General features: G+C 40.9%; 1 protein-coding gene and 1 pseudogene across 2 annotated transcripts in view; one reads left to right on the top strand and one right to left on the bottom strand.

Moving 5' to 3' along the window:
* SESN1 (sestrin 1) overlaps positions 1–27643 on the bottom strand; it is a 125781-nt gene extending 98138 nt beyond the window's left edge. The window contains exon 1 of one of the 2 annotated variants that reach the window (XM_070417963.1): positions 26336–27643. In XM_070417963.1, the coding sequence (XP_070274064.1) occupies positions 26336–26614 (279 nt within the window). In that variant the 5' untranslated portion in view covers positions 26615–27643. The remainder of the gene's footprint in view (positions 1–26335) is intronic. The other variant, XM_070417964.1, reaches the window with a different exon arrangement.
* On the top strand, positions 103–248 carry LOC139013415 (U2 spliceosomal RNA; annotated as a pseudogene).
* Positions 27644–27933: the final 290 nt, after the last annotated feature.

Here is a 27933-nt window from a genome sequence, read left to right as displayed (position 1 = left end):
GAGTAGAGAGGTCCTAGAAGAGATTAATATTCCTTTTGAAGCTATGATTTTAGCTACTCCAGCTAAGGAAAGAGACTTTCTCATTTAAAAAGCTGAATCATCATCGCTTCTCGGCCTTTTGGCTAAGATCAAGTGTAGTATCTGTTCTTATCAGTTTAAAAAGCTGAATCAGCTGGTCTAGGCTGGGGGTGGACAGAAATTGCCAAGTAATAAACATAGCTAACATTTATTCATCTACTTAAATATTTATTGGACATCTGTTTGTATGTACCAACATTGGCCTAGAGAGCTCAGCAATGAACAAGAAAAAGTTTCTGTGTTCATGGAGCAGACAGAATCAAAATTAAATAAATAACAGTACAGTATCAGGTAATGTTTGGGGCTAAGAAGAAAAATCAAGATAAGGAACTAGAAGGTGAGAAGAGGTGTTGCTTTAGACAACTGAGGCATTTAAGGTTTTTTGCCATAAGTACTAAGGCAGGCACTGACTGTACTGAGCAAGGCACTATCATCTCTCTGATATAAGGTACTATTGACTTACTTTGCAGGTGATAAAACTGAAGCTTAGAGATGTTAAGTAACTTGCCCAAGGTTAGACAGCTAGGCAGAAGAAAGACATGGACCCTGGTAGTCTGGCTATTACCAATTTCTGTATTGATTAGCTTTTGCTGAGGAAAAAACACAACCCTAATATCTCATTGGCTCACAGGTATATATGGTTCACGTTAACATTAGGATTAGAGCTCTGCTGGACTTAGCTGAACTCCCTGTGTCTTAACATTCTTGAAGCAAGACTTGGACTTTTAACCTCTAAACTGGCAGTTTATGATAAACATCATAAGTAATTCAAGTAACAATATCACTAGACACCCACAAAAGGATAGCAGACCAAGGAGAAGCTAAGGTTCAATCAACAAAATTTTCCCTTTGTTGGTTTAAAACTCCCAAATTTTAATCACTTAAACATTTCTTGAAAGTTTAAGGAAAATAAGATTACTATGCAATAGGTCATTCTAGTTTTAGCAGGGGTTCTTAATTTTGGGGGCTTACAATCTCTTTTTAAATCTGATAAAACTTGGGCCCTTTCCCAAGAAAATGCTCATAAGTCTATACAATTTTGCATTCAATTTAGAGGTACATGGGCCCCTAGAAAAGCCATAATACTCAATTTGAGAAATCTTAAATTATGGCATCTACTTTGAAAACTTCCTTCTATTCCCTGATGAACAAAGTGATCCTCTTTTACTAATTATTTCATTTAATTAAAAGACAGTAAACTCTAATTATCAGCATAGTAAAAACATAATTTTGTTATCCAAAACAGTTCTGTAGCAAAAAAATTAAAAATAAGGGCCTCGCCTAACTGGCTGTAAAGAACTACTTATTTCAGCTGAACCGGTTGGCTTGGTGGATAGAGCGTCGGACTGTGGGCTGAAGGGTCCCAGGTTCGATTCCGGTCAAGGGCATGTACCTTGGTTGCAGGCGCATCCCCGGTGGGGGGCGTGCAGGAGGCAGCTGATGGATCTTTCTCTCTCATCAATGTTTCTAACTCTCTATCCCTCTCCCTTACTCTCTGTGAAAAACCAATAAAATATATTTTTTAAAAAAAGAACTACTTATTTCAGCTTCCCTGAAGGTAAGTTTTACTTGTCAATTGCCTATGTGTGAATTAGTCATCAATATTTTTATTCTAAAGTGGCTGATTTTCTTTCTATACTCAGTGGTTTAGAACAAGTATGCTGTTGAATACAATTCTGATCCTTAAAAAATACAAGTATAATTGTAAATGATCCTAAATTACATATATGTGTATATATGTATATATGAAAACACACACACACACACACATATTTTAGAGTAAGGTAAATTTGCTCCCTCCTCCCCAAATTATGAAACATATCCTTAGACTTCTAAGAAATGATTTAAGGTTATGTGTTACTTTTTAATTACATAGTGTATTTTTGACCTTACTCTTTTTTTTATAAAGAGTACAGGACTAGTAAAACATAAAATGACACGGTGTAGCAAGCAGGCAAGTAAAAGAGTAACTTTTGATACCTGATATCCCATGTGTCATTACACAACAACTGAATCACAATCTGGAAGAGTTCTCATTAATACAGCGTATCCGAACTACTACATGGTTATTAATACAGAGCTACAAAGATTCTTATATATACTTAAACGAACCAGCTATGTTTTAACTTGATCTACATTATCTTAAAAGAACTAAAACAATATGATAGCTGACAACAGAATCATTAAAAAATAAACATTTATTCAGTATTTTTAATTAAAATTGGAATAGTTGAACTGAACAGATCTAGGAACAATTATAAAGAAACTAGAGGCGTGGTGCATGAAATTCGTGCACTTGTGTGGGGGAGAGGGGCGTCCCTCAGGCCGGCCTGCACCCTCTAGCAGTCTGGGAGCCCTCAGGGGATGTCTAACTGTCAGACATCCTTAGTGCTGCCGCGGAGGAGGGAGAGGCTCCCGCCGCTGCGCTCGCCAGCCGTGAGCCCAGCTCAGGGCTTCTGGCTGAGCAGCACTCCCCCTGTGGGAGTGCAACTGACCACCAGGGGGCAGCTCCTGCATTGAATACCTGCCCCCCGGGGGTCAGTGCGTGTCATAGCGACCGGTCTGTTTGCCGTTTGGACAATTTGCCTATTAGCCTTTTATTATATAAGACTAGAGGCCCGGTGCACAAAAATTTGTGCACTCGGGGGGGGGGGTCCCTCAGTCCGGCCTATGCCCTCTTGCAGTCTGGGACCCCTCGGAGGATGTCCACCTGCTGGCTTAGGCCCGCTCCCTGGGGGATTGGGCCCAAGCTGACAGTCAGATATCCCTCTGGCAGCTCGGCAGCTCTCGGGGGATGTCCACTTACCGGGAGGGAGCAGACCTGAGCTTCAGTCGGACATCCTTAGTGCTGCTGAGGAGGCAGGAGAGGCTCCCGCCACCACCACTGTACTGGCAACCATCAGCTTGGCTTGTGGCTGGGCAGAGCTCCCCCTGTGGGAGTGCAATGACCATCAGGGGACAGCTCCTGCATTGAGCATCTGCCCCCTGGTGGTCAGTGTGTGTCATAGTGACCAGTCATTCCCAGTTGTTCTGCTGTTAGGGTCAGTTTGCATATTACCCTTTTATTATATAGGATAGAGGCCTGGTGCATGGGTGGGGGCTGGCTGGTTTGCCCTGAAGGGTGTCCTGGATCAGGGTGGGGGTCCCACTGGGGTGCCTGGCCAGCCTGGGTGAGGGGCTGATGGGTGTTTGCAGGCTGGTCACACCCCCTTCAGGGTGGGGGTCCCGCTGGGGTGCCTGGCCAGCCTGGGTGAGGGGCTGACGGCTGTTTGCAGCTGGTCACATACCCTTCAGTGTGGGGGTCCCCACTGGGGTGCCTGGCCAGCCTGGGTGAGGGGCTGATGGCTGTTTTCAGACTGACCAAGCCCCCCGGCAACCGAAGCTCCCAGCCTTTCCTTTTTTTGTTTTTTTTTTCTTTATTCGCTCCAGCTCCGTGGCCATGGTGACTGGAAGCAGGTATCTGAGGTTTATTTACCTTCTATAATTAAAACTTTGTTGCCTTGAGAGGAGGCAGCAGCCAGCCGGGAAGCTTGGCTTCTTCATCATTGGGGCAACCAAGCCTCCTGCTCACGGCCGGCTGGAAGCAGGTATCTGGGGTTTATTTGTCTTCTATAATTGAAACTTTGTTGCTTTGAGTGGAGCTCAGAGCCTTCCAGGAAGTTTGGCTTCCTCCATAATTGGGGCAACCAAGCCTCCTGCTTGCTCCAGCTCCGTGGCTGCTGGCTGCCATCTTGGTTGGGTTAATTTGCATATAGTTGCTCTGATTGGCTGGTGGACGTGCCTTAAAGTGTAGTGAAGGTACAGTCATTTTGCATGTTTGTCTATTATTAGGTAAGATAGGTGACTTTATTATTTGCATCCAACAGAATCAATAATAAAATATTCTTCAGTTTTTGAGAGGCAGTAAGTATTGAGATTACTAGAACTCCAGAGACCAAATGCCTCACTTTGAATCCCAGCTCTTACACCTATATTAACTAGGTGAACAGGAGCAAGTTAGATCACCTTTCTGTGCTTTGGCTTCTTATCAAATGGGTAAGTTAGTGGGTGATGCAAGTATGAGCTGAGAATAGCACCTGGGGAAAAAAATCCAAGCACTGGAATATAGGATTTATGAGGGTAGAGATTTTTATCTCTTTGCCCACTGATGTATGTAATCCCAAGAACAGTGCCTAAAGATAGTAAGTGCATAATAAATATTTGTGGAATAAATGACTGATATCATTATTAACATGGTGATTTTTGGATAAATGGAAAAATTGAACCAGTTAAGCTCTGCTATTTACACTTGGAAACTTCCTCTTTCTCCCCAAATTCCCTCCTTTAAAACAAAATGGAAACATAAGCATTTTTAAGTTGCATACTCAATTCTTCTAAGGCCCACAACACTAAAATATGATTGAGAAACTAGATTTCAGTTGAGCAAGAGTGCCATCTAGTGTTCATGAAAGCTACAACAAGCTGAGAATTCAGAGTCTATTTTCATCCTGTGTGCTAGAGACAAAGAAAAAAAACAGAATGAAAAAATTCATTAGAAAAAGATCTGCCCTATCAACAGCCCAAGTCTTGAAAGAAAGGTATTCCTAAAGGAAATTAAAGAAAAGCAGCTTTTCTGAGATACTATCAAAAATAAAAAATATATTAAAAAAAAAAAAAAGAGAGAACAGCAGCTTTTGAAATTAGCATATACTCCCCTGGCCGGTGTGGCTCGGTTGGAGTGTCATTCCGTGCACCAAAGGGTGGCAGGTTCGATACCCATTCAGGGCACATACTTAGGTTGTGGGTTCAATCCCTGGTCAGGCGCATGCAAGATGCAACCAATTGATGTTCCTCCTCTGTCTAAAAATCAAATTTTAAAAATATAAATAAAAATAAAATTAGTATATTCTGTATTAGAAGAAACTCATTTCAGAGAGTATACTTAAGTTCTACTTTTCATAGGTCATTCTGCTATGAATAGAAAGTGGTCTATTAAGTTTATTTTTAATAACAAGTTTTGGTCTTATTAGAAAAGATATATCTATCCATTATGAAAATTTTAGAGAAATGTAGAAAAGAAAAGCATGAACCATGGTCCAGAGAGAAAGTTATTAACGTTTGGAGACTATATATATATATATATATATATATTTCCAAGATTTAAAATGTACATGGAAAAAACTTAATTTTAATCAAATATTTGGTCAAGACATTAAAAATAAAATACAAAAAAAAGATAAATTATGTATATATTTTAACTAAAATCAAGAAGTTTCCTAGCTTCAACTTTGTATTCAATGGGGTAAATTTTTTAAAAATTGCTATCAGATATATAATCACTTTGGTCTTGCTCTACAATACCCTATTCCATAAAGATTGGGGTTTATAAAATAAAAATATATAAATTACTTCATCTGCCCCCTTTCAGATACCACTAAATTGATAATAAAGTATACCAATTTGAGTTTGGGACATCTGAATAAAAATTTGGATTTGCAATAATGTTTAACCTCATTCATTATTCATTTGAGGATGCTCATAAAAGTTTTTGGCTTTCTTTTTAATATGCATTTCCCTCAAATTATAGACAGCTGAGATTTGATTCACAACTCATTAGGTAATGATTAAATAACGAAAAGAAAGCTGTTGACCACTTCCTACCTTTTGGACAAATGCTATTTTACTTTTAGTACAAAGAAAGGAACGTAGGAAATTCCCTAGGATCACACAGAAATAATGGGGGAAGGTAGAAAAGCTGCTAGAGGCAGATGGGCTGGCCTCTCCAACTGAGCCTTGGTGGGCCAAGTCAGGGAGGGAGCAAGGCCTGAAAGGGCATCCACTGGCCCGGCTGATGTGAGATTTCCTTATCTGGGAGACTGGTTGCAAGGGTGGGGAAAGAACAGAGCTTGGGCTCATACTATCACTTACTGGGCCACACTCTCTTCTAGACATTAATTAGGTTTCTGGGCACATAACCTAAACCACAACTCTCTTCACAGTAAGCAAGGAGGCCCTCTCTGCCCAACCTCTAGCTTCAGGAGGTATGTTGTGGTAGGCTGCTTTTAAAATGGTTCCCAATGATCCCTACCTCCTGGTATTCATTCCATGTGTAACCTGCTCCTCTTGAGTATGGGCTGGACCTAGTGATTTGCTTCTAATGAACAGACTAAGGCAAACGTGATGGTATGTCTCTTCCAAGATTAGATTATAAAAAACCATGACTTCCATCTTGCTGGTATCTTTTTGCTGGTACTTAGTCTCTGGTTCTTCTCAGGTTCTTTCTCTGAATAAGCAAATACAGAGGCCCACATGGCAAAGAACTGAGAGCAGCCTCCAGTCAACTACCAGCAGGGAATTAAGGCTCACAACTCAAGAAACTGAATCCTGACAATAAACATGTAAATTAGAAGCAAATCCTTCCCCGTTTGAGCTGTCAGATAAGATCACAATCCTGGCCACCACCTTAATTGCAGCCTCATTAGAGACTCTGAAGCAGAGGTCCTTGCTTAACTGTAGCCATATTCCTGATGCACAGAAATTGTAAGATAATACATATGTATTGTTTTAAACCATCAAATTTGTTATGAAGGAACAGATAACTAATTCAATTCTTAAAGAAAAGCTGCTCAAGCCCACCTGAGACTGAACCCTGAGTGTCTCTGTCCCTGTCTTGTGGCAGACTCCTCAGTTACCAGCAAGCCTGGACCCTTGGCACAACTGGCCACTCCTTTTGTGGATTTACAGATTAGGTTCACCTGCCTGGTCTCTCTCTCCTATCCTGAAATAAATAACAAGGCATTTGGGCAAACTTCCTAGCTCCATGCTTCAGTGACCAGTCCAGCTTGGAACCTAAGTGCCTGTGTGGTTTCTAAGATAAACCACCCATCTTGACTATGTATCATTTATTTTATTGCTTTTGCAGTCTCTATTTACTATTTACCAGCTGGTATGAAAATACTTCAGTATTTTAACACGTATTGCTGTGCCAATGAATATTGGCTGAACATCAGCCCTAGTTTATGCTGTAAGGTTAATTCATTAGACAGACTCAAGATCCTATCTAGTTCTACTTCCTTTCAATGAGCTTTAAAATATAATTAATGTAAATTTTACTACTTCTTTTAGCCATCTCAATCTTTAAATTTCAATAGTATTACCACATGGGAATGGCCAAGCTGAACTGTTTTATTTATAATGCCCAATACTAAAGTGAGAAGGAAAGGAAAATAAAAGGGGGCCATAAAAAGAAAACAAAGATGAGGCCAAAATGTAATCTACAGGAAAGTACAACAGAACATTAATTACTTCCCACCAGTCATCAAAGGTTTGGTTTGGGCATGTTGGGGATAGAAACAGTGTATACTTGTATAAACAAACAGTTGAGCTGAAAAGTAAAGTTAATTATTACTTCAAAATGTATTTGCTCCATTAAGCTGCCTTCATTGTCCTAATCCGTCCTGATCTTTCCTTGCTTTGAGTTACTGTAACATTCTATATATCATATTTTTCCACATTGATTTTAAGCCATTTCCAAAAATAAAACTAAAACAAATTCATTACCAAAAAAAAAAAAGGACTCTATAGGAAAAAAAGGACTCTATAGGGACATTATAGATTAATGGTTAAAAACAGAATTAATTAGGAGTCAGACATGCCTCCCGACTCCAAGTATTCACTACTTAAGTTACTTAATCTGTTTTCTCAAAAAAAAACAACTCACTTCACAGAGTTGCTGTAGGGTAAAAAAAAGAAAAAGAAAGAAAGAAAAATTACAGGCAAATGAGCCCTCAAAGAAATGGCAGTTTGTATAAATTCTGCCAGAATGTGGATGTAGACCCCAGATGTAAAAAGGCAATAGTGTACCAAGAGTTGAGTTTAGCAGATCTGATGTGACCCAGACAATATCACCAGAAGTTGTACCCCCTTTAGGAGACCTGAGGGGCCAAGGAAAGTAGCACCCAGGCTGGATGCAAGAGTTTCTTTTCAATGAGAAAGCCTAGCTTTTGAGAAGTTCCTATTTCCTTGGCTAAATAAACCAAAAACGTAACCTAACCTTACAGTGAGTGGGTACATTCATATGTGTATATTTATTTTGTTTTGGGAAGACAGCTTCCTCAAAACCTATAACCCACCTCAAATTTTGCAAATGTTATATATAAAATGCTTATTACAGTGCCTAGCATTTGGTAAGAACTCAACAAAATTAAATATTTAGTAATGATTATTATAAAAAGAAAAATTTAAATCTCCAATAATGCCACCTCTAAAAGAGAATTACTAGTAGATAAATGGATAAAAAAGCTGTGTGACACTTACATTAATGGAATACTATACGGGTGTAAAAAAGAGGAATCTTTTACCCTTTGGGACAGCATGGATGGACCTGGAAAATATTATGCTAAGTGAAATAAGCCAAACTGAGAAAGACAAATTATCACATGATCTCACTTATTTGTGGAATCTAATGAACAGAATGAATTGACTAACAAAATAAGCTCTGAAGCAGGGAGGCATGGAACAGACTGACATACCTCAATGTGGAGTTGGGGGGACAAGAAGAGATAAACCAAAGAACTTATATACTTACTAGAGGCCTGGTGCATGAAATCCATGCAATGGGGTGGGGGAGAGGAGAGGGGAGTCCCTAAGCCTGGCCTGCACCCTCTCCAATCCAGAACCCCCTGGGGGATGTCCGACTACCTCTCGCAATCTGGGACCGCTGGCTCCTAACCGCTTGCCTGCCTGCCTAGTCACCCCTAACCCCTCTGCCTGCCTGCCTGATTGCTCCTAACCCCTCTGCCTGCTTGCCTGATCGCCCCTAACTGCTCCCCTACCAGCCTGATAGCCCCTAACTACTACCCTGCTGGCCTGGTCACCCCTAACTGCCTCTGCCTTGCCCCGCACCTGGGACCCAGGATTCCCACCTCCAGCCGGTCACAGGCACCCAGGACCTGGGCTTCCCTCCCTCTGGTCAGTTGCAGGCACCCAGGACCCAGGCCGGCTTTGCATGGGTCAGCCGCAGCCACAGGGACCATGGGTGGGTGGCTTTGCCCAGGCCGCAGCCGCAGGAGCCCGGGACCATGGGGTGGGCGGCTTGTCCCTCTCCCGGGGAGCTGGCGCCCAGGACCGTGGGGCAGGTGGCTTGTCCCTTTCCCAGGCCGCAGCCCCAGCCACTGGTGCCTGGGACTGCGGGGTGGGCAGCTTGTCCCTCTCCCGGGCCGCAGCCTGGCTGGTCCCCATTCCTCTCTCACAAGCTCATTTGTGCCTGGCTGGTCCCCATTCCTCTCTCCCCAGTGTTGAGTGTCTGAGCCGTTACAGCATGATGGTGTGATGGCATGATGACCATTTGCATATTAGCTCTTTATTATGTAGGATATGCATAACCCATGGACACAGGCAATAAGGCTGTGAAGACCTAGGGGGTGGGGAGTGGGTAGGGGTTGGGAGTGGGGGAGAAAAGGGGAGAAAATGGGAGATATCTGAAATACTATCAACCATAAAAATATATATTAAAAAATAAAATAAAAGAGAATTATAGTTAATATTTTGGTGCATATAAGTTTCCTAACTTTTTGCCCTCTCTATAAAAATATGTATATACTTGGCATACTGCTTTAAAACTTGCTTTTCCACTTATATATATATTTATTCTTTTCTTATATATTTTCAAACAACTTTTAATAACTGTGTAATAGTCCTTTATATGGATGCACCATAACTTAATCAATCCATAATTTAAATGGGTTATATTATTACCCACTTACATATAAAAATACATATAAAAAATACATATAGATAATATTTATATCTGAAATAGCACTATAGTAATTGTTATCATACATAAATCTTTTCTCAGATGATTTCTTAAATGTAGAATTACTATGTACAGTCCCCACCAACAGTTACACTTTTGTTAAGTTAGAACCATAAAACTTAACATTTTTAGTCACAGTCTTGATTTATTCTTAAAAGATCTTAAGTGTAGTGGTTGTCTTCTACTTTTTATATCCTTCACAGTGCGAGAACAGTGTCAGGTACAAAGAAAGATTTAAAATGAATTCTTACTTTAAACAACCATACTAATTTCAACCTTAGCTGAAGGGAGGTCAGCTGGAGGTGCTGTAGGGTTCAGGAAAAAATAAAACAGTAACCCTGTTATTAAATATTTTAACAAAAGAAAAAGAACCATAATTTAGTTTCGTTCCAGCCAATAAAAACATTTTCTATAAATATATGTACTATCAAAGAGACCGAATATTTATCTTAAGGTTTGATTCGACATTTTACTACATACCTACTTCCAAATTCAAAGAAAGAGCCATCAAAGATAAGTGTAGTTTAAAATGAGACACCTCTTCGTCTGAATAATTACCAGTAGGGAGACAATAACATACATTAAAAGGAATAAAAAAATAAAGACTAAGATACCCATTACTTGGTGCAAAAGTCAAATACAACTCTAGCTTGGGGTCAAATTTTTTGTTTAGAAAATTATTTTATACTATAAGCCTGGTGCATGAAATTCGTGCACAGGGGGGTGTGTGTCCCTCAGCCCAGCCTGCACCCTCTCCAATCTGGAATCCCACCGGGATCGGGCCTCCCTCTCACAATCCAGGGCTGCTGGCTCCCAACCGCTTGCCTGCCTGCCTGCCTGATTGCCCCTAACCGCTTCTGCCTGCCAAACTGATCACCACCTAACCATTCCCCTGCCTGCCCAAATGCCCCTAACTGCCCTGCCCTACTCGCCTGGTCACCCCTAACTGCCCTCCTTTGCCAGCCTGGTTGCCCCTAACTGCCCTCCCTTGCCAGCCCAATTGCCCGTAACTGCCCTCCCCTGCTGGCCTGGTCACCCCTAACTGCCATCCCCTGCTGGCATGGTTGCCCCCAACTGCCCTCCCCTGCAAGCCTGGTCACCCCCAACTGCCCTCCCTTGCAGGCCTGGTCCCCCCCAACTGCCCTCCCATGCAGGCCTGGTCCCCCCCAACTGTCTTCCCCTGCCAGCTCAGTCACCCTTAACTGCCCTCCCCTGCTGGCCATCTTGTGTTGGAGTGATGGTCAATTTGCATATTACCTCTTTATTAGATAGGATATTAAACTGAAAAAAAAAGGGCTTGCCTGACAGCCATACTTAATTACTTAGCACAGACCCAATTATGCAAAATTTGCTTACATTAGCATCTAAGAAAGATGAGCTAAGCTTTGAATGCAGCATTTAGGAAAAAAGTAAATGTAATTATTTGTAGTAATTGTCACTAATGAAGGAAGTATAGAATTAAAATTTCCATCTTCTTTGACAAGGTTTGTTGCCAAAATCATTTTGTTTTATCGTACTCTACTATATATTTAATGTATATTGCCATAGATATCAAAACTCTGAACAAATGGTATACAAAAGTATACAAAATGCACTTACTATTATGAGTTGAAAATATTTTAGAGTAACAGTACAGTTATAATAGGATTTACAATTAGAAAGTATCAGTGAAGTACTTTAAAACACCTCAACAATTATGTCAGTTTAACTACACAGTTCAAATTGGGTAATTTCTTTAAATCATTACGTAAGTTAGCTCATAATTTAAGGAAATCAAGATTAAAATGTTCAAATTTGGGAGAAACCAAGATGGCGGCATAGGTAAACACTGGAAATTGCTGCCTCCCACAACAAATTCAAAAATACAACTAAAAGACAAAACGGACATCATCCAGAACCACAGGAAGGCTGGCTGAGTGGAAATTCTACAACTAGAAGGAAAGAGAAAAGCACACTGAGACTCAGAGGAGGTGAGGAAGTAAAGTGCAGAGGTACGGAGGCGCACGCGGAAAGGGCTGGTAACTGAGGCTGTCTTTTTGAATCGGGAGGGAGTCACAAGCCCCTGACTGCTCTGAACTCCAGTTCCATGTGAGTCTCTGGGGACCCAGACTCATACGGGGAGAAATGGACTGTCTGGCAGCGGGTGGAACTCGAGGGCGGCTTCCTCTCAGAGGTGCTTGCAGCGATTACCGGGACACTGAGACATGGGGCCCCTTAGGGCAGGACTGAGGATCAGCCATAGCTACTTGCTCCACCTGTTGATTCCCTGAGACCCTGCCCCACCCAAGCTGTGGCAGAGGCTTTTGCATATGAATGCCCTGGCCCTTTGCAATCTGAAAATTACTTAACAAACTTCAGCTGGGCCAGACAGACCCAGAACTTCCAAGAGAAGGCCCAAGGCCCCACAGCAGCTTGCATTGCTTCACAGCTGGGCCTCATTTGGGCACCTCCAAACCCCAAACAAGGAAGGGGTAGCTCCTGCTGGGTAGCCTCAGGCAGAGGCTAAATTAGCCCTCCTTAGATCCAAGAGCCAGTGTACCCAGTGGTCAGAGTGGGACCATCCAATTACAACTCCTCAGATCCATAAGGGACACACTCAGGGGGCAGACTCAGTGAGCACCAAAGCCCCACTGAAGCAAGTCTTGCCGTATAAGGGTGTCTTCAGCACAGAAGTTCTCCCACCGTAGACACAGCTGACTCTCACAGACAACTGGCCTGGAGGTCAATTCCTCCCAGTGATACCTACAACAATCAAGGCTTAACTACAACAATGCTGTGCACAAAGCTCACAAAGGGGTGTACCAAGAGTGTCCACCTCAGGTAATTGGGGAGGCAGAGCCACTGGGTCCTATAGGACACCTAGCACACAAGGCCACTCTACCAACACAGAGAAGCATAAAAAATGCAGAGACAAAGAAACAGGTCACAAATGACAGAAATGGAGGAAAGCAAACAACTGGATATAGAGTTCAAAACCATGGGTATAAGGTTTTTCAAGAATTTTCTAGAAACCACCAATAAATTTAGTGAGACCCTGGAGGATATGAAAAAAGACCAACTAGAAATTAAGCATACACTGACTGAAATAAAGAGTAACATACAGAGATCCAATAGCAGACAAGAGGATCCCAAGAATCAAGTCAAAGATTTGAAATACGAAGAAGCAAAAAATACCCAACCAGAAAAGCAGCCAAAACCCGTTTGGCTCAGTGGATAGAGCGTAGGCCTGCGGACTGAAAGGTCCCGGGTTCGATTCCGGTCAAGGGCATGTACCTGGGTTGCGGGCACATCCCCAGTAGGAGATGTGCAGGAGGCAGCTGATCGATGTTTCTCTCTCATCGATGTTTCTGACTCTCTATCTCTCTCCCTTCCTCTCTGTAAAAAATCAATAAAATATATTTTGAAAAAAAAAAAAAAGATACAGGTACATTTAAAAAAAAAAAAAAAAAAGGAAAGCAAAAAAGAATCCAAAAATATGAAGATAGTGTAAGGAGCCTCTGGGACAACTTCAAGTGCACCAACATCCGAATTATAGGGGTGCCAGAAGAAGAGAGCAAGATATTGAAAACCTATTTGAAGAAATAATGACAGAGAACTTCCCCTACCTGGTGAAAGAAATAGACTTACAAGTCCAGGATGCACAGAGAACCCCAAACAAAAGGAATCCAAAGAGGACCACACCAAGACACATCATAATTAAAATGCCAAGAGCAAAAGACAAAGAGAGAATCTTAAAAGCAGCAAGAGAAAAACAGTCAGTTACCTACAAGGGAGTACCCATACGACTGTCAGCTGATTTCTCAACAGAAACTATGCAGGCCAGAAGGGAGTGACAAGAAATATTCAAAGTGATGAATAGCAAGAACCTACAACCAAGATTACTTTATCCAGCAAAGCTATCATTCAGAATTGAAGGTCAGATAAAGAGCTTCACAGATAGGAAAAAGCTAAAGGAGTTCATCACCACCAAACCAGTATTATATGAAATGCTGAAAGGTATTCTTTAAGAAGAGGAAGAAGAAAAAGGTAAAGATAAAAATTATGAACAGCAAATACATATCTATCAATAAGTGAATCTAAAAACCAAGTGAATAAAAAATCTGATGAACAGAGTAAACTGGTGAATATAATAGAACCTGGGGCATAGAAAGGGAGTGGACTGACAATTCTTGGGGGGAAAGGGGTGTGGGGGTGCAGGAAGAGACTGGACAAAAATCGTACACCTATGGATGAGGACAGTGGGAGGGGTAAGGGCAGAGGGTGGGGTGGGAACTGGGTGGAGGAGAGCTATGGGGGGAAAAAGAGGAACAACTGTAATAATCTGAACAATAAAGATTTAATTTAAAAAAAATGAAAAAAATGTTCAAATTTGATGAAAGTTGAACAATGAAAAGAATTTTTTAAAAGTACTTTTCTACACTGTTTAAACATAATCATTTATGGTTCTAATGTTAATTTTCCATAATAACTGAATAAAGAATCTAAAGACTTTAAAGTATGCAAGGGAGACACACTAATGTAAAAATGATTTCTATATGAGCTCAATGTCTGATACAATCTGGGGTTGATTTTTAAAAAGACTACTGAGGCCCCTTTTTAGCTGTAAACAACTTGCTGTATGACATGTAATGTAATACCATATTTTGGGAAATTTCAAACATTCATAATCCACAGGAAAAATACTCAACACTCCTACACTATTTTTCTAAGCCCACAATAGTGCAGTCTTTCAGCTACAAAGCCAGAAGCCAATTACAAAACCAGTACTTTTCCACTAGAGTTACTTGGCGCTGGGGACAGGGATGTTCAGCTTTGCAAACGTTAGGGTCTAAAATAAGATCATTGCAAGGAGTTACTACAACACTCACCCTGCCAGCACTGTCATGGCAACAATGAACTAGCTAGGAGAATGCTCTTTTAACATTCAAAGCTAATCTTTACTCTATTACTCATGGAAATATACCAAATTTTCTTTTAGGCAGTTCACTAAAGAAATCATTTTACTTAGTAATCTCTAAATGTAAAGATAAGCCTTTTGTATACCATACTTTCAAGATCACAGTGCAGAACCACGTTGCAATCAGCTGAAATTTATGACAACATAATGAAAATTAACATGCCACTGTGAAAGTTTGAGATTTAGCAGGGTTCAAATGCAATTTCAAGATGGGGGAGAGTTCAAATGAGAATTTGAGCCCTGGCCGGTTTGGTTCAGTGGTTGGAGCACTGGCCCACTGACTGAAGGGTTGAGGGTTCGATTCTGGTCAGGGGCATGTACCTCAGTTGCCCACTAGCTTCCCACCCCAGTCAGGATGTGTGCGGGAGGCAATCTCTCTGGTGTCGATGTTTCTCTCCGTCTTTCCCCCTCCCGTCCACACTCTCTAAAAATCAATGGGGGGAAAAAAATCCTTGGGTGAGGATTAACAAAAAAGAATTTGATGTGCAAGTGTGGTTCCCCCTAGAAACATTCAAGTTTTCATTTCATCCTGAAACAAAAGTAATTTAGAAAAATAATATGTATTTTCAGTGTTAGGAAACTTATCTGAAATTTTTATTCAGATAGTGCAGTATAATGGTGAAATGATAGAGCAGTAATTCTCAACTTTCCTAATGCCACGACCCTTTAATACAGTTCCTCATGTTGTGGTGACCCCCAATTTCATTGTTACAAATTGAATATAATTAAAGCATAGTGATTAATCACAAAAACAATATGTAATTATATATGTGTTTTCCGATGGTCTTAGGCGACCCCTGTGAAAGGGTCATTCGACCCCCAAAGAAGTCACGACCCACAGGTTGAGAACCGCTGCTATAGAGTCTCACAGCCTAGGTTTGAAATCTGGATCCTCCTCTTCCTAGCAATGATAATTTGGGCCTTATTCAACCTCTCTGGGCCTTAATTTTTTCTGATACGTAAAATGGGGGTAATAATACCTACTTCTTATGGTGGTATTGTAAAAAAAAAGATGTATTTATAAAATCTTTAATTTGATTCCTAGAAGTGCTATTTCCTTTAGAGTGCTATTCCCTAGAGCCAGGGAACTTGGAAAGTAGGTAAAAGCTTTCCCAGCTGCCCAGAGACTTAGGGAACTCTAAAGAGCATTCTGTGCCATGGCACTCTGTGGGCAGAACATAAAACTAATAGTTAACATTCACTGAGTGCTTACACGGTTCCAGTAAGGATTGCACATGTGACCTCATTTAATCCTCACAAATTCTGTGGGGGAACTGAGACTTGTAAGAAGGTTATGTAACTTGTCCAACATCACCAAGTTTGACAGCACAGCATTTAAAGCCAGGTCTGACTAACTTCAAAGCCTATGGTCTTGACCATTAATCCTCCAATGGTGTCTAGGTACTGAAGCACAGGCCTTAGTCATGGATCTCTATGTGTGCACCTGACCACTTGGATGAAACATGGAGCTGCCTGCTTGCAAACCTTGCCTGTTTGCAAATCCTGCCTGCTAGTGTCATGCTGACATACCAGAATGGCATTGGACTTCAAGGGGGAGATAGATGCCATAGATGTGCCACCAACTCTGGGAAAAAACTGAGCAAGTGTGGGGGAGTGGCTGGTTAGAAGAACCCTGATAAAGTTGGACATTTTTATTAATCAGCCAATCTATACTAGTAAAAGGATAATATGCTAATTAGACTGGACATCTTCTGGACATCCTTCCAGACAAAGTCACAGTGGCGGAGGCCGAGGCAGAGGCAGTTAGGGGTGACCAGGCCGGCAGGGGAGGGCAGTTAGGTGCGACCAGGCAGGCATGCAGAGTGGTTAGGGGCGATCAGGCAGGCAGGCAGGTGAGCAGTTAGGAGCCAGTGGTCCTGGATTACGAGAGGGTACTGGAATGGAGAGGGTGCAGGCTGGGCTAAAGGACCCCCCCCCCCCCCATGCACGAATTTCATGCACTGGGCCTCTAGTATATAAATATTTAATGTACAAAAGGTAATTAGAAGTGTTAATACATGGCCCTAGCTGGTTTTGCTCAATGGATAGAGTGTTGACCTGTGGACTGAAGGGTCCTGGGTTTGACTCTGGTCAGGGGCACATGTCTGGGTTGCAGGTTCAATCCCCATAGGGGGCATGCAGGAGGCAGCTGATCAATGACTCTCTCTCCCTTCATCTCTGAAATTAATTAAAAAAACATATATAATAATCCCATAAAAATCCTAAACTCTAATAAACATAAAAATCCAAAAGGAATGCTAGTTTGGAGTTTAATTTTTTTTATCTAAATGACCTAGATCAAGTCCATCATCTTCATCGTCACCAATATTTGTTGAGTGCTTACTATGAACCAGGCCCACTTCTACATGCTTTTCATGTTATTTAATTCTCAAAAATACCCTGTGAAATTGGTATTATTGCTAGCCTCATTTACATATAAGTTCCAAATGTTAATTTATAATTAAATTTGTACAGTATATTGAAGCTTACAAAATGCTTTATCAATATTATCTCCTTTAGTTTTTATAATCACATCACAAAGTAGATAAAAAATAAAATACAAGCTTCTTTTGTTTTGTTTTAAATTTTATTTATTGATTTTACAGAGAGAGAGGAAGAGAGAAACATCGATTTGTTGTTCTACTTATTTATGCACTCATTGGTTGATTCTTGTATGTGCCCTGATCCAGGATCAAACCTGCAACCTTGGCATATTGGGATGACACTCTAACCATCTGAGCTACCTGGCCAGAGCTGGGGTTTTTATGTGTGTGTCTTTTAAAGTAGAAGCATTATTAAAATTAGGTGAAAATTACAGCCTTTCCTTTGACATGTCAAAAGATAGATAAGCATAGTGTTTATTAAATAGTAGGCATACAACAAACACCTAATGAATGAAATGAGAAAAAATAATTCACTAGGTTTAGTGGTCAAATCTATATTGGTTCAATAAAATTTCAATTATTTATTATACAACAAAACTAAATAAGTTTAAGTTATATTTAATAATTTAAGTCTGCCAGTGTATACATTACTTGTTAGTTGTGTAAGTAGGCACATCTTAATTTGGTGAGGTGTAATCACTACCAATGACTTCGAGAGACCTTATTTGATGAGAAAACCTGTCTCCCTATCATTTTTCACTTTTGAAAGACTTCTTCTAACTATGTCTTTCAGTTCCATTGGACATATCACCCTACCACTATTTTGCAAGGCTTGGTCTTTATCACATGATCGGAAGAATTTCTTGCTGTGTTTAGGCTATGAATAGCATTTGAAAAATTACTCAGTTATAATTATAGACAGCTTAACACCTGCCAACTTGCTAGAAAATGAAATCATGTAAAATCTAAAGACAAGTATGCAGTGCTTGTCAAACACTGAAGTATCAAAACAGTAAATGCTCATTTTTAGTGGGGTTACTAAAATTCTAATTAGACTTTACTGAATATTACACACAGAACTGACAAATTATCCTAACTATTTTTTTAAAAGCTATGTATATATACTTAGTAGCTTGTCAATTTATACAATTAAGTTAAAAGACTAAGTGAATACTATTCCTTTAATGACTATTTATATATTAAAGTTGATGGGTAATGTAACTCACAAAATTCATATCACAAATTTTATTTCCCTTTAATATAATTTAAAAGCTTAGGAAGTTGTTTTAAGATATATTATGAGTAATACTTTATAAATCTATGAAGAACTTTCCCTTTTTAAGTTAAAAAATTGGATAAGGTGTAAATAAAATATAAAACTTAAAGTATCTCATTTTTCTAAGGTAATTCCATATTTCATTGCAAACTAATCAGATTTTTCTGTAAGTAGTTATATAAAAGAGATTAGAGCACAAGAAGACAGAAAATTCTCATGTTGGCCAAATTTCACGAGTCTTTGGAAACATCACAAATTGTGACAGTCTACTAGTAAAACACAACTTTTAACAATAAAATTACCAACTGGGAAAATCCAATAAATGGTCCTAATTGTTACCCTACAAAAACTCCCTAAATATTTCCAGCAAAAAAGGCATTAAAAAAAACACCACACCACAAGAATATTTTTAAAGACTTTTTCTGTACACCAAAGTCATGGTAAATGTACTTTATCAACACTACTTGGGGTAGTAACCAACAGGAAAAAAAGCAAAGCATGAAATAATGTTCCCATAGTATGAGTATCTAGCTGAGTTTTTCATACTTAAACTAGAGGCCTGTTGCATGAAGAGATTTGTGCAATAGGCCTTCCTTCCCCTGGCTGCTGGCACGGGTTTTCCTCCGCCACCCTGGACCCAGGCCTTCGCTCCGACCGCAGCAGAGAAGCCAAGCCTCTTCAGTCTTTGGTCGTCTTCAGTCTTCACTCTGCGCCTGCATATGCAAGTTAACCGCCATCTTTGTTGGGTTAATTTGCATACTCATCCTGATTGGCTGGTGGGTGTAGCGGAGTGACACCAATTTGCATGTTTCTCTTTTATTAGTGTAGATTTCCAGTCTGCCCAATGCCCCTAGCAATGTCATCATCAAATAGTCTGAAGAACCCTCAGATGCCCAAGTATACTGTGCCAGCATAATTTCATCAAGGTCAACTATGGTCTTTTTCACTTAATGTAATAAGTGATCTAGAAAAGCTGGGTCAAAGTAAATCCTGTTTTTCATTGACTTCCATTAAAAAAGCAAGTATTTTACCATAGTGTGAAAAAAATGACTATTTGAGAAATTGTGATAAAGAAGATTAAAATTAGTGGCAAGGCTTGCTGGGTGCTGATGAATTCCAGCAGTACTTTTATCCTTCTTTGTATTTAAGCATTGCCTCCCCTTTTCCCAGCATCTCCCCTCGTCTTTACACAAATTTAAGTTTTCCCATGTCTACAGTTCCTCCAGTCCACACTAATTTGCTATCACATAAATACTTTTTCTATTTTTAAACATGAAAACTCTTTATGATTAGGACATAACACCATTCAGGGCCCTATTATGTCAAAGTTTTATTTATTTATTTATTTATTTATTTTTAAAGATATATCTCTTTATTGATTTCAGAGAGGAAGGAAGAGGGAGAGAGAGATAGAAACATCAATGATGAGAGAGAATCATTGATTGGCTGCCTCCTGCACGTCCCCGACTGGGGATCGAGCCCGCACCCGGGCATGTGCCCTTGGCCGGAATCGAAACCGGGACCCCTCAGTCCACAGGCCGACGCTCTATCCACTGAGCCAAACTGGCCAGGGCATGTCAAAGTTTTAAGTGATTAATAATCCTTTATTACACCCAAGATTCCACAAATACCTTCTGTCAGGTCAAAGTTTCGACAAATCCTTAAATTAGCTATCTGAGTTATTATTATCCAAATGGTTTAAAAGGTATTTGGCAAATTTCTAATGGCTTACCAAAAGGAAAATATAACTCTGAAACAAAGAGAACAGCATACCTATTTTCTAATTATTTTGTACATGAATGATTTGTACATCACTTTAAGAGCACATGTGTTAAAGATGAGAAAATTCTAATTAAGCTAAACTGTTCACAGGGTACTCCATGATATCATGAACAACCCATAACCTCAAATCAAAATCTAATAAGTGTTCAACATCCCATTTCCCTGCAAAATACTACTTCCCATTTATGAACCAAACAAGAAGTATGTTAGAAAAATATTTAAAATTAATCATTCGAGTCATCCACGCATGCCTGATCCCCCACTGGGGGCTTGCAGGAGGGTTTGTAGGCTCGATCCCCAGTAGGGGAGCATGCAGAAGGGGATCTCTCTCATTGATATCTCTCTCCCTCTCTCTGTCCCTCTCTCTATCTATCTATCCATCTATCTGCCTTCCTCTCTGAAATCAATAAAAATATATTTTAAAAAATTAATCAGCTCCTGGCTGGTTTGGCTTGGTGGATAGAGTTTCGGCTTGCGGACTGAAGGGTCCCGGGTTCGATTCCAGTCAAGGGCACATGCCTGGGTTGTGGGCTCGATCCATAGTGGGGGGTGTGCAGGAGGTAGCTGATAGATGATTCTTTCTCATCATTGATGTTTCTATCTCTCTCTCTCCCTCTCCCTTCCTCTCCAAAATCAATAAAAATATATTTTTAAAAGTAAAATAAAAAATTAATCATTCTGGGTTTTTTTTCCCCCTATGCTAGAGACCACTTGGGACACTGTAAAAGGAATAAAATATTTATTTTAAAAGCTGAAAACTTAAAAAAAAAAAAAAAAAAGGGAGTATCCTTGTTAGTTTCAATCTTTCTGAAAAGTCTGAACAAAGGAAGAGGACAGGATGTATTAATATGTTATAAAGAAGACACTGAGGATAGATAGTGAGATATGATTCATCCTGTAAGCCAGGGGTGGAGAGGAACGCTCCATCTGGAACTCTAACAACTGTAAATGTGCACCATACCCAGCAGCTTAAGTTTCATTTCTCACTGGGGTGTAACAATCACTTAATGCCTCCTCCATCCCACTTAAAGATACATACCTTGTTACTTGATCTAAATTTTCTATCGTAAGTCAAATTACTTTCAGACATTTTCAGAAGAAAAATGAAAATAATCAAATGACCATTCTTGAAAATGTACTTGGCTATTTTGACTACTCATAATCTTTGGATGTATGTATATACGTTCACATTTCCCCTCTAATTACAATGCATCATAAAGACTACAGTTTACCAGTGGATTGTTTTTGTTCCTTTGTTTAGGGAAATCAAGCATATCAAAAAGGTATTATAGGGTTAAATTTTTTTTTTTTTTAATATATATATTTTATTGATTTTTTACAGAGAGGAAGGGAGAGGGATAGAGAGTTAGAAACATCGATGAGAGAGAAACATCGACCAGCTGCCTCCTGCACATCTCCCACTGGGGATGTGCCCGCAACCAATGTACATGCCCCTGACCGGAATCGAACCCGGGACCCTTGAGTCCGCAGGCCGACGCTCTATCCACTGAGCCAAACCGGTCTCGGCTATAGGGTTAAATTTTTAAAAAATAAAGCCCCCTATGAGAATAGATGACCTTCCTCAAAAGTGGAGAACAAATCTTACTGACCTCCCCAGTCCTGGGTCAGAGCTTGGCACAGAATAGTGCTCAAAAATGTGCTAAATAGCCCTAACCGGTTTGGCTCAGTGGATAGAGCTCCAGCCTGCGGACTGAAAGGTCGCAGGTTCTATTCCAGTCAAGGGCATGTACCTTGGTTGCGTGCACATTCTCAGTAGGTGTGCAGGAGACACCTGGTCGACGTTTCTAACTCTCTATCCCTCTCCCTTTCTCTCTGTAAAAAATCAATAAAATATATTTTTTTAAAAATTTTAAAAAATGTGCTAAATAAATTTAAGTATGTTGACATGAAATCAATAAATTACAACAGGAATACAAACAGAGATGCCCTACCATCTCTCTCTTCCTTACTATGGTCCTCTGAGCTGACCTGCAGGAATTGCAAATGCAGTTCAGCTTCTGCTGCTTTGTTACTAATGAGTAACAAAAAGTATTCTGGAGTGCTACATTTGAGTTATTTGGTTTCCCTGTGAGACTGGGAGTGCTGGGCAATGCGCTGGGGTGGCAAGTGGAGGCCAGATGACGCTGAATTCTTATGGAAGTTTAGAGTCTGTCCTATTTTAAAGGATTTTATGCAGGAGAGTAACATGGTCAGATTTTCTTTTTAGATAAATGGCTCTGCAGTTACATGAGGGTGGATAGAAAGGTGGAGGATGGGTTAAGTCTGGAGAAGTGAGAGATAATGGCAGAAGTAGAACAGTGGTATAGCAGGGGCAAAAATCCCTTTGTGAGCTTTTTCTTATAGGATGCAACATAGGCAATGTAATCTCAACATGTCTAAAACAAAACTCTCTATTCCCCCTAAACTGACCCACTCTCTGTCTCTGGAAATTATAGAACTACTCATCACGTAGTTAAAGCCAGAAACTTTCAAGCCATCCTTAATGTTTGTTATTTTCCTCACCTCCTCTGTCCAATTAAACACTATATTCTAGCTATCTCCCAAACCCATTCACTCTTTCCACCATATCCTACTCCACCATCATTTTTGCTTTGGGCTGGTGGACAAACTGCTAACTGATGTTGCACATCCACTTTGACCCCTGAAATCCATTCTCCTCATTGCTTCCAAAGCAATCCTTCTAATACACAATGGAATATGTCACCATCTTGCTCAAAAGCCCCCAGGGGCTTCTCCCTGTTCCTAGGGTAAAGTCCACGGATCTTAACAAGGCTTATAAGATCCTATCATCTGGCTGCCTAAAAGCAGTAAGAATTCCTAACATTACTGAGCGTTTCTTACGTGCTAGGCCAGGGATGGGCAAACTTTTTGACTCGAGGGCCACAATGGGTTCTTAAACTGGACCGGAGGGCCGGAACAAAAGCATGGATGGAGTGTTTGTGTGAACTAATATAAATTCAAAGTAAACATCATTACATAAAAGGGTACGGTCTTTTTTTTTTTTAGTTTTATTCATTTCAAACGGGCTGGATCCGGCCTGCGGGCCGTAGTTTGCCCACGGGCCGCTAGCCACTAAGCCAAACCAGCTGGGGCGAATTATTATCTCTTTTATTAATGTACTACATAACTTTGGACAAGTAAGTCACTGGACTTGTTTTAGCTTGGATTTCCACACCTGTAAAATGGGAATAATAAAATAGAGCTATTGTGAGAATTAAATGTGATGTAAAGTACGCCACTACATTGTGGGTACTTCTCTCCCCTTTCATAAGTGAAATACATAGACTATCTGATATAGTATATTTCAAGACTCATTCATCCTGCAAAATGATTCAAAACTCTTCTCAACTGTAAAGGTTTCCCATAAATTTAGATTCTTTTTTTCATCTCTGCATCTATTGCACTTTATTCCTGCCACAATTTTAACAGGCACTTTACTTATATTGTGTTATAATCACGTTTATGTGTCTGTCTCCCCAGGAGGGCTGTAAGTTCTCAAGAGTATTGGCTGGGACCTGGAAGCTACTAAATAAATATCTAGTAGATGAACAAATTTATATTTGGCTTCTTTTGTTGCTTATCAGTTTGAATAGATGAAGTTACCACATTAGGGAGTTTCCACCCCCACATCATTCAATCATGCCTTCATTCAACCATTGGTTATGGAACCCCAGGTGAATGCCATTCTAAAAACAGAGAACCAGTGGTCAACAATTTTGACATTCTACTGAAGGGAGACAGACCATAAAGAAGTAAACAAATAATGTAATTTTAGATAGTAAAGGAAAACTTCCCTGAAGAGATGACATATAATCAGAGATTTGATGAATGAATAAATATTATCCTGGCAAAAATGAGATTTTTGAGGGGGACATAGGGAACAATACGTGTAGGTTACTCATGGTAAGAAAGAGCAGATAAGTTCTAAGAATTGAAAGTAATGCAGTGTAGTTGGGGCATACAGTTTGTTGGAAGTGTGAAAGCTTGAGCACAAACTTACATAATCTCTCCTTGACTCAGTTTTCTCATCTGCAAAATGAGAATAATGCTAATTATTCTGCTTCACAATGAGAATAAAATGAAATAATTCTTGCAAAGCATAGCAAAGTGCCTAGCTACAGCCGTGGGCAAACTACGGCCCACGGGCCGGATCCAGCCCGTTTGAAATGAATAAAACTAAAAAAAAATAAAAAAAAAGACCGTACCCTTTTATGTAATGATGTTTACTTTGAATTTATATTAGTTCACACAAACATTCCATCCATGCTTTTGTTCCGGCCCTCCAGTCCAGTTTAAGAACCCATTGTGGCCCTCGAGTCAAAAAGTTTGCCCACCCCTGGCCCGCTAGCCAGATGGCCTGCGCACTGAAGGGATTCAGGTTAAAGGCACATGCCCAGGTTGCAGGTTTGATATCCAGTAGGGGGCGTGCAGGAGGCAGCCGATCAATGATTCTCATCATTGATACTTCTCTCTCTCTCTCTCTCTCCCTTCCTCTCTGAAATCAATAAAAATATATTTTAACAATAAATAAATATAAAAGATAATTTGAGCCTACTCTGTCATCTGACTCCAGTACCCATTTACTTACTATATTATAGTCCTTTGACCCTGTATTCCCCAGAGCCCAATTACTTGTTTTCACTATAACTCTTAACAAAATTGGTTATCTGGTTTCCCATTTTAACACAAAATAAGCAGCAAAATGAAAGGTTAAAGAAGAAACCAAATGAAGTATACCGACAATAAACAACGGAACTGAACACAAAAATTCAAAAACATGAATCATGTAGTCTTCTACAAGCCACCTTTAGCTATGCAACAGTAACTAATGTGCACAATGATGACCCCATTACCAAAAAAAAAAAAAGCAGTCTCGGGTAGAAAAAAAACGTTTGATGCTTAAAAGGGTAAACTTCAAGTTTCTAGAAAATTCCTCTCTAGTAACTCTGGATAAAGGAGTTATAATGATTATTTCCAAAGTAAATTGTAAGAAGAAATATCCCAAGATTGTGAAGAGTCTTCATTTTTCTATTGCTTTAAACTAAATTCAAGCCAGAATAGAAAAACTGTTTATCTTCATTTCCATGTATACATAAGTAAATTATAAATTTTAAAAACTTCTCACACTATGACTTTGAACAGCACATGTGGAGTAATTTAGACTGACAAGTATAGAGGGCTATTGAGCATTCTTAATATTTAAGAACAACCTGTCCTAAAAAAAGAACCCTTTCGAGAAATCTTCAATAAAATGGGATAAATTGATTATGTACAAAACAGGAGGAAAACTATAATATATTTAAAGCTATAATATGTTTAACCTGTTGCACTCACAATTTAAATGAGTACACATGTGAAAATGAAAAGAAACAAACAACTTAAGCAAACGCAGAGAAAGCTGGTTGAGTAATTTCCCATAAAAAGTGTTTCTACCATACATTCCACCTGAGTCCAAATTTTAAATCTGAAGATGTCAGCTTTTATAACAACATAAGCTTTTATTATTTTATATAATTCTTAAAAGAAAGGTTGCATTTAGAGAACAGATCCTGGGTTTCTTGTTTTGTTTTTAAGAACAAGAGAAAGTTGTTTCACCAATTATCTTGAACAAGCTGACAAAGAAACATTTAATGTCCTTTATCATTTGAGAGAGTTTTAAATGTGAAACTTTCCGCACAGAACAGTTTGTAGCAACGTGAAAAGCATACTGGCTACACTTCCCAACAACACGTAAAAGTAAATAAAAGGAAAAGTGAGTCTTTACTTGCAACTAACTGTAATTTTCACTTATTTTCCCAGGAGGAATGTAGTTTCTGCTAAAACTCTCTAGAAAGACAATACCTGTTTACTCATATTCGAAAATTACTTTTTCCTTAGGTCATCTTGTACAATTTTGGCCCCCAATTCAATGTTTTATAGGACATTCTGATTTTAAGATGTAGCGTGAACTCATAATGAGTTCATATAACAACCTAGTAGAAGTAAACACGAAGTGAATTTAAGTGCAAGTAACATTTCACTATAGACACAGTTCTCTTCCTTACCTGGACGCTCTTCAAAATAAACTCGCTTTTCTCTCGGACATCTTTAAAGGGACACCTCTTAGAAAGCATAAGCAGATGAGCAAGAAGCTTATTCAACCCATCCAGCGAGCCAGCATCTGAAAGCCCGTCCGATGGGCGGCAAGGTGTCTCTTTCACCGAACGAAGACACTCGGCTTTTCTCAAAATGACTTGCCTAATGTTTTCCAGGGCTGTCTCTCTGCTCGCTGAATCTCTGCTGCACAGCCCATCCCATCTCACTTCATGCTCTCCTTCAGCCATGACAACCGGAGGGTTTCTCTTGGCCGTCCTCAGTTACCTTTCAGCATGTCCCCAAAAGCACTTTGTATTTTTAAAACGAGAAATGTAAGAGTAGTATCAGAGAAATGCAATCTTCATGAAAACATACGTCCGGGCGACATGTGGAACCAGAGTGCCTTTTCTATGGATGGCTTTCAAGCGAACGACACGCTAGAGCTCCCCGTCTCTTCCTACACGAAGGGGCAGTCTTTTCGGGTCAGAGACTCCAAAACCGAAGTTGGAAAGTTGGAACCTCGCGGCGCTGGCTCTGCCGGGCAGCGGAGAGCTGGCCGCCGTCTGGCGGGGTCAGCGGAGATCCTCGCGCGGCGGAGCTGTCAAATCCGGGCGCTGCCCAGAAAGGCTGGTACCCGCCGAGCGCCCTCAGCCATTCGGGGTTTGGTCTCGCAGCCACGGGGCTCTCGGGAGCGCTCCGGCCCCGCCCTCCTCCGCACCAGGCCCCGCCCTCCCCGCGCCTCGGCGGCGGCCGGACGCTGGCGGGCCGCCGGCGGGGAAGGCTGGCCGACCCCGGTTCGCTCGCTGCCGCGGCCGAACGATCCAGGCGCTCCCGGGGGGCGGCAGCCTCCAGCAATTGCGGTCTCGGCAGCGACGTAGGAGGAAAAGGGGTCTCCCGCCCCGTCGCTTCCAGGCCCTTGGGCAGTCGCCGTTTCTTTTCCGACGTCTGCGCCCTCGCCCACCGCCCGCTAATCCAGACGGACGCCCGGCTGCCCTGCAATCCCCGAGCGCGGGGTTGTGCCGCGGAGGTGGCAGCGGCGCTGGGCCCGAGGCGCAGAGCCCGCCCCTTCGCCCAGCCCCATCGGTGGGGCTCGCCCCAGAGGGCGGGAGCGGGGAGGGGAGATGGGGTCCTCACCCCCAGTCCCTCCCCTTTCTCCGCCCGGCACAAACCAGGAGCCCAGGAGCCGTCCCTGCCCTAGAGCCCTCTTCCACGCCCAGACAGACGCGACCCGCAGAGGCAAAGCCATTGGAAAAAAGCCCCGCCCTCCGCGGGCTACCTCCGGACCCTCGTCCGCGCGCTGCCGCCAACGGCTGTCCGCTGCTACGCATGCGTCCTGGCGAAAGGGGCGCATGCGTCTTAAACGGCACTTAGTCCGCCGCGGGGGGGCGTTTTCCGCGTACCTGGACGTTTGGATTCTGCGGACTGGAGGAGAAACAAAAGTAAGGAAGAGTTCAAGTACTGTAACTTTCACAGACAAGGCAAGCACAGGAAAGGGAAAGATGCATTTCTGGAAGAAACTTAATCTAATTTTAAGGTTATCCTAAAAATAGTGCCTGTCTCTTTAATT

This window comes from Myotis yumanensis, unplaced genomic scaffold (genome assembly GCF_028538775.1).
Source record: "Myotis yumanensis isolate MYYU_CA2020_CCGP unplaced genomic scaffold, mMyoYum1.0.hap1 SCAF_6, whole genome shotgun sequence".
NCBI classification, from domain to species: domain Eukaryota; kingdom Metazoa; phylum Chordata; class Mammalia; order Chiroptera; family Vespertilionidae; genus Myotis; species Myotis yumanensis.
Note: the sequence above shows the minus strand (reverse complement) of the source record. Positions and strands in the feature narration are given on the sequence as shown.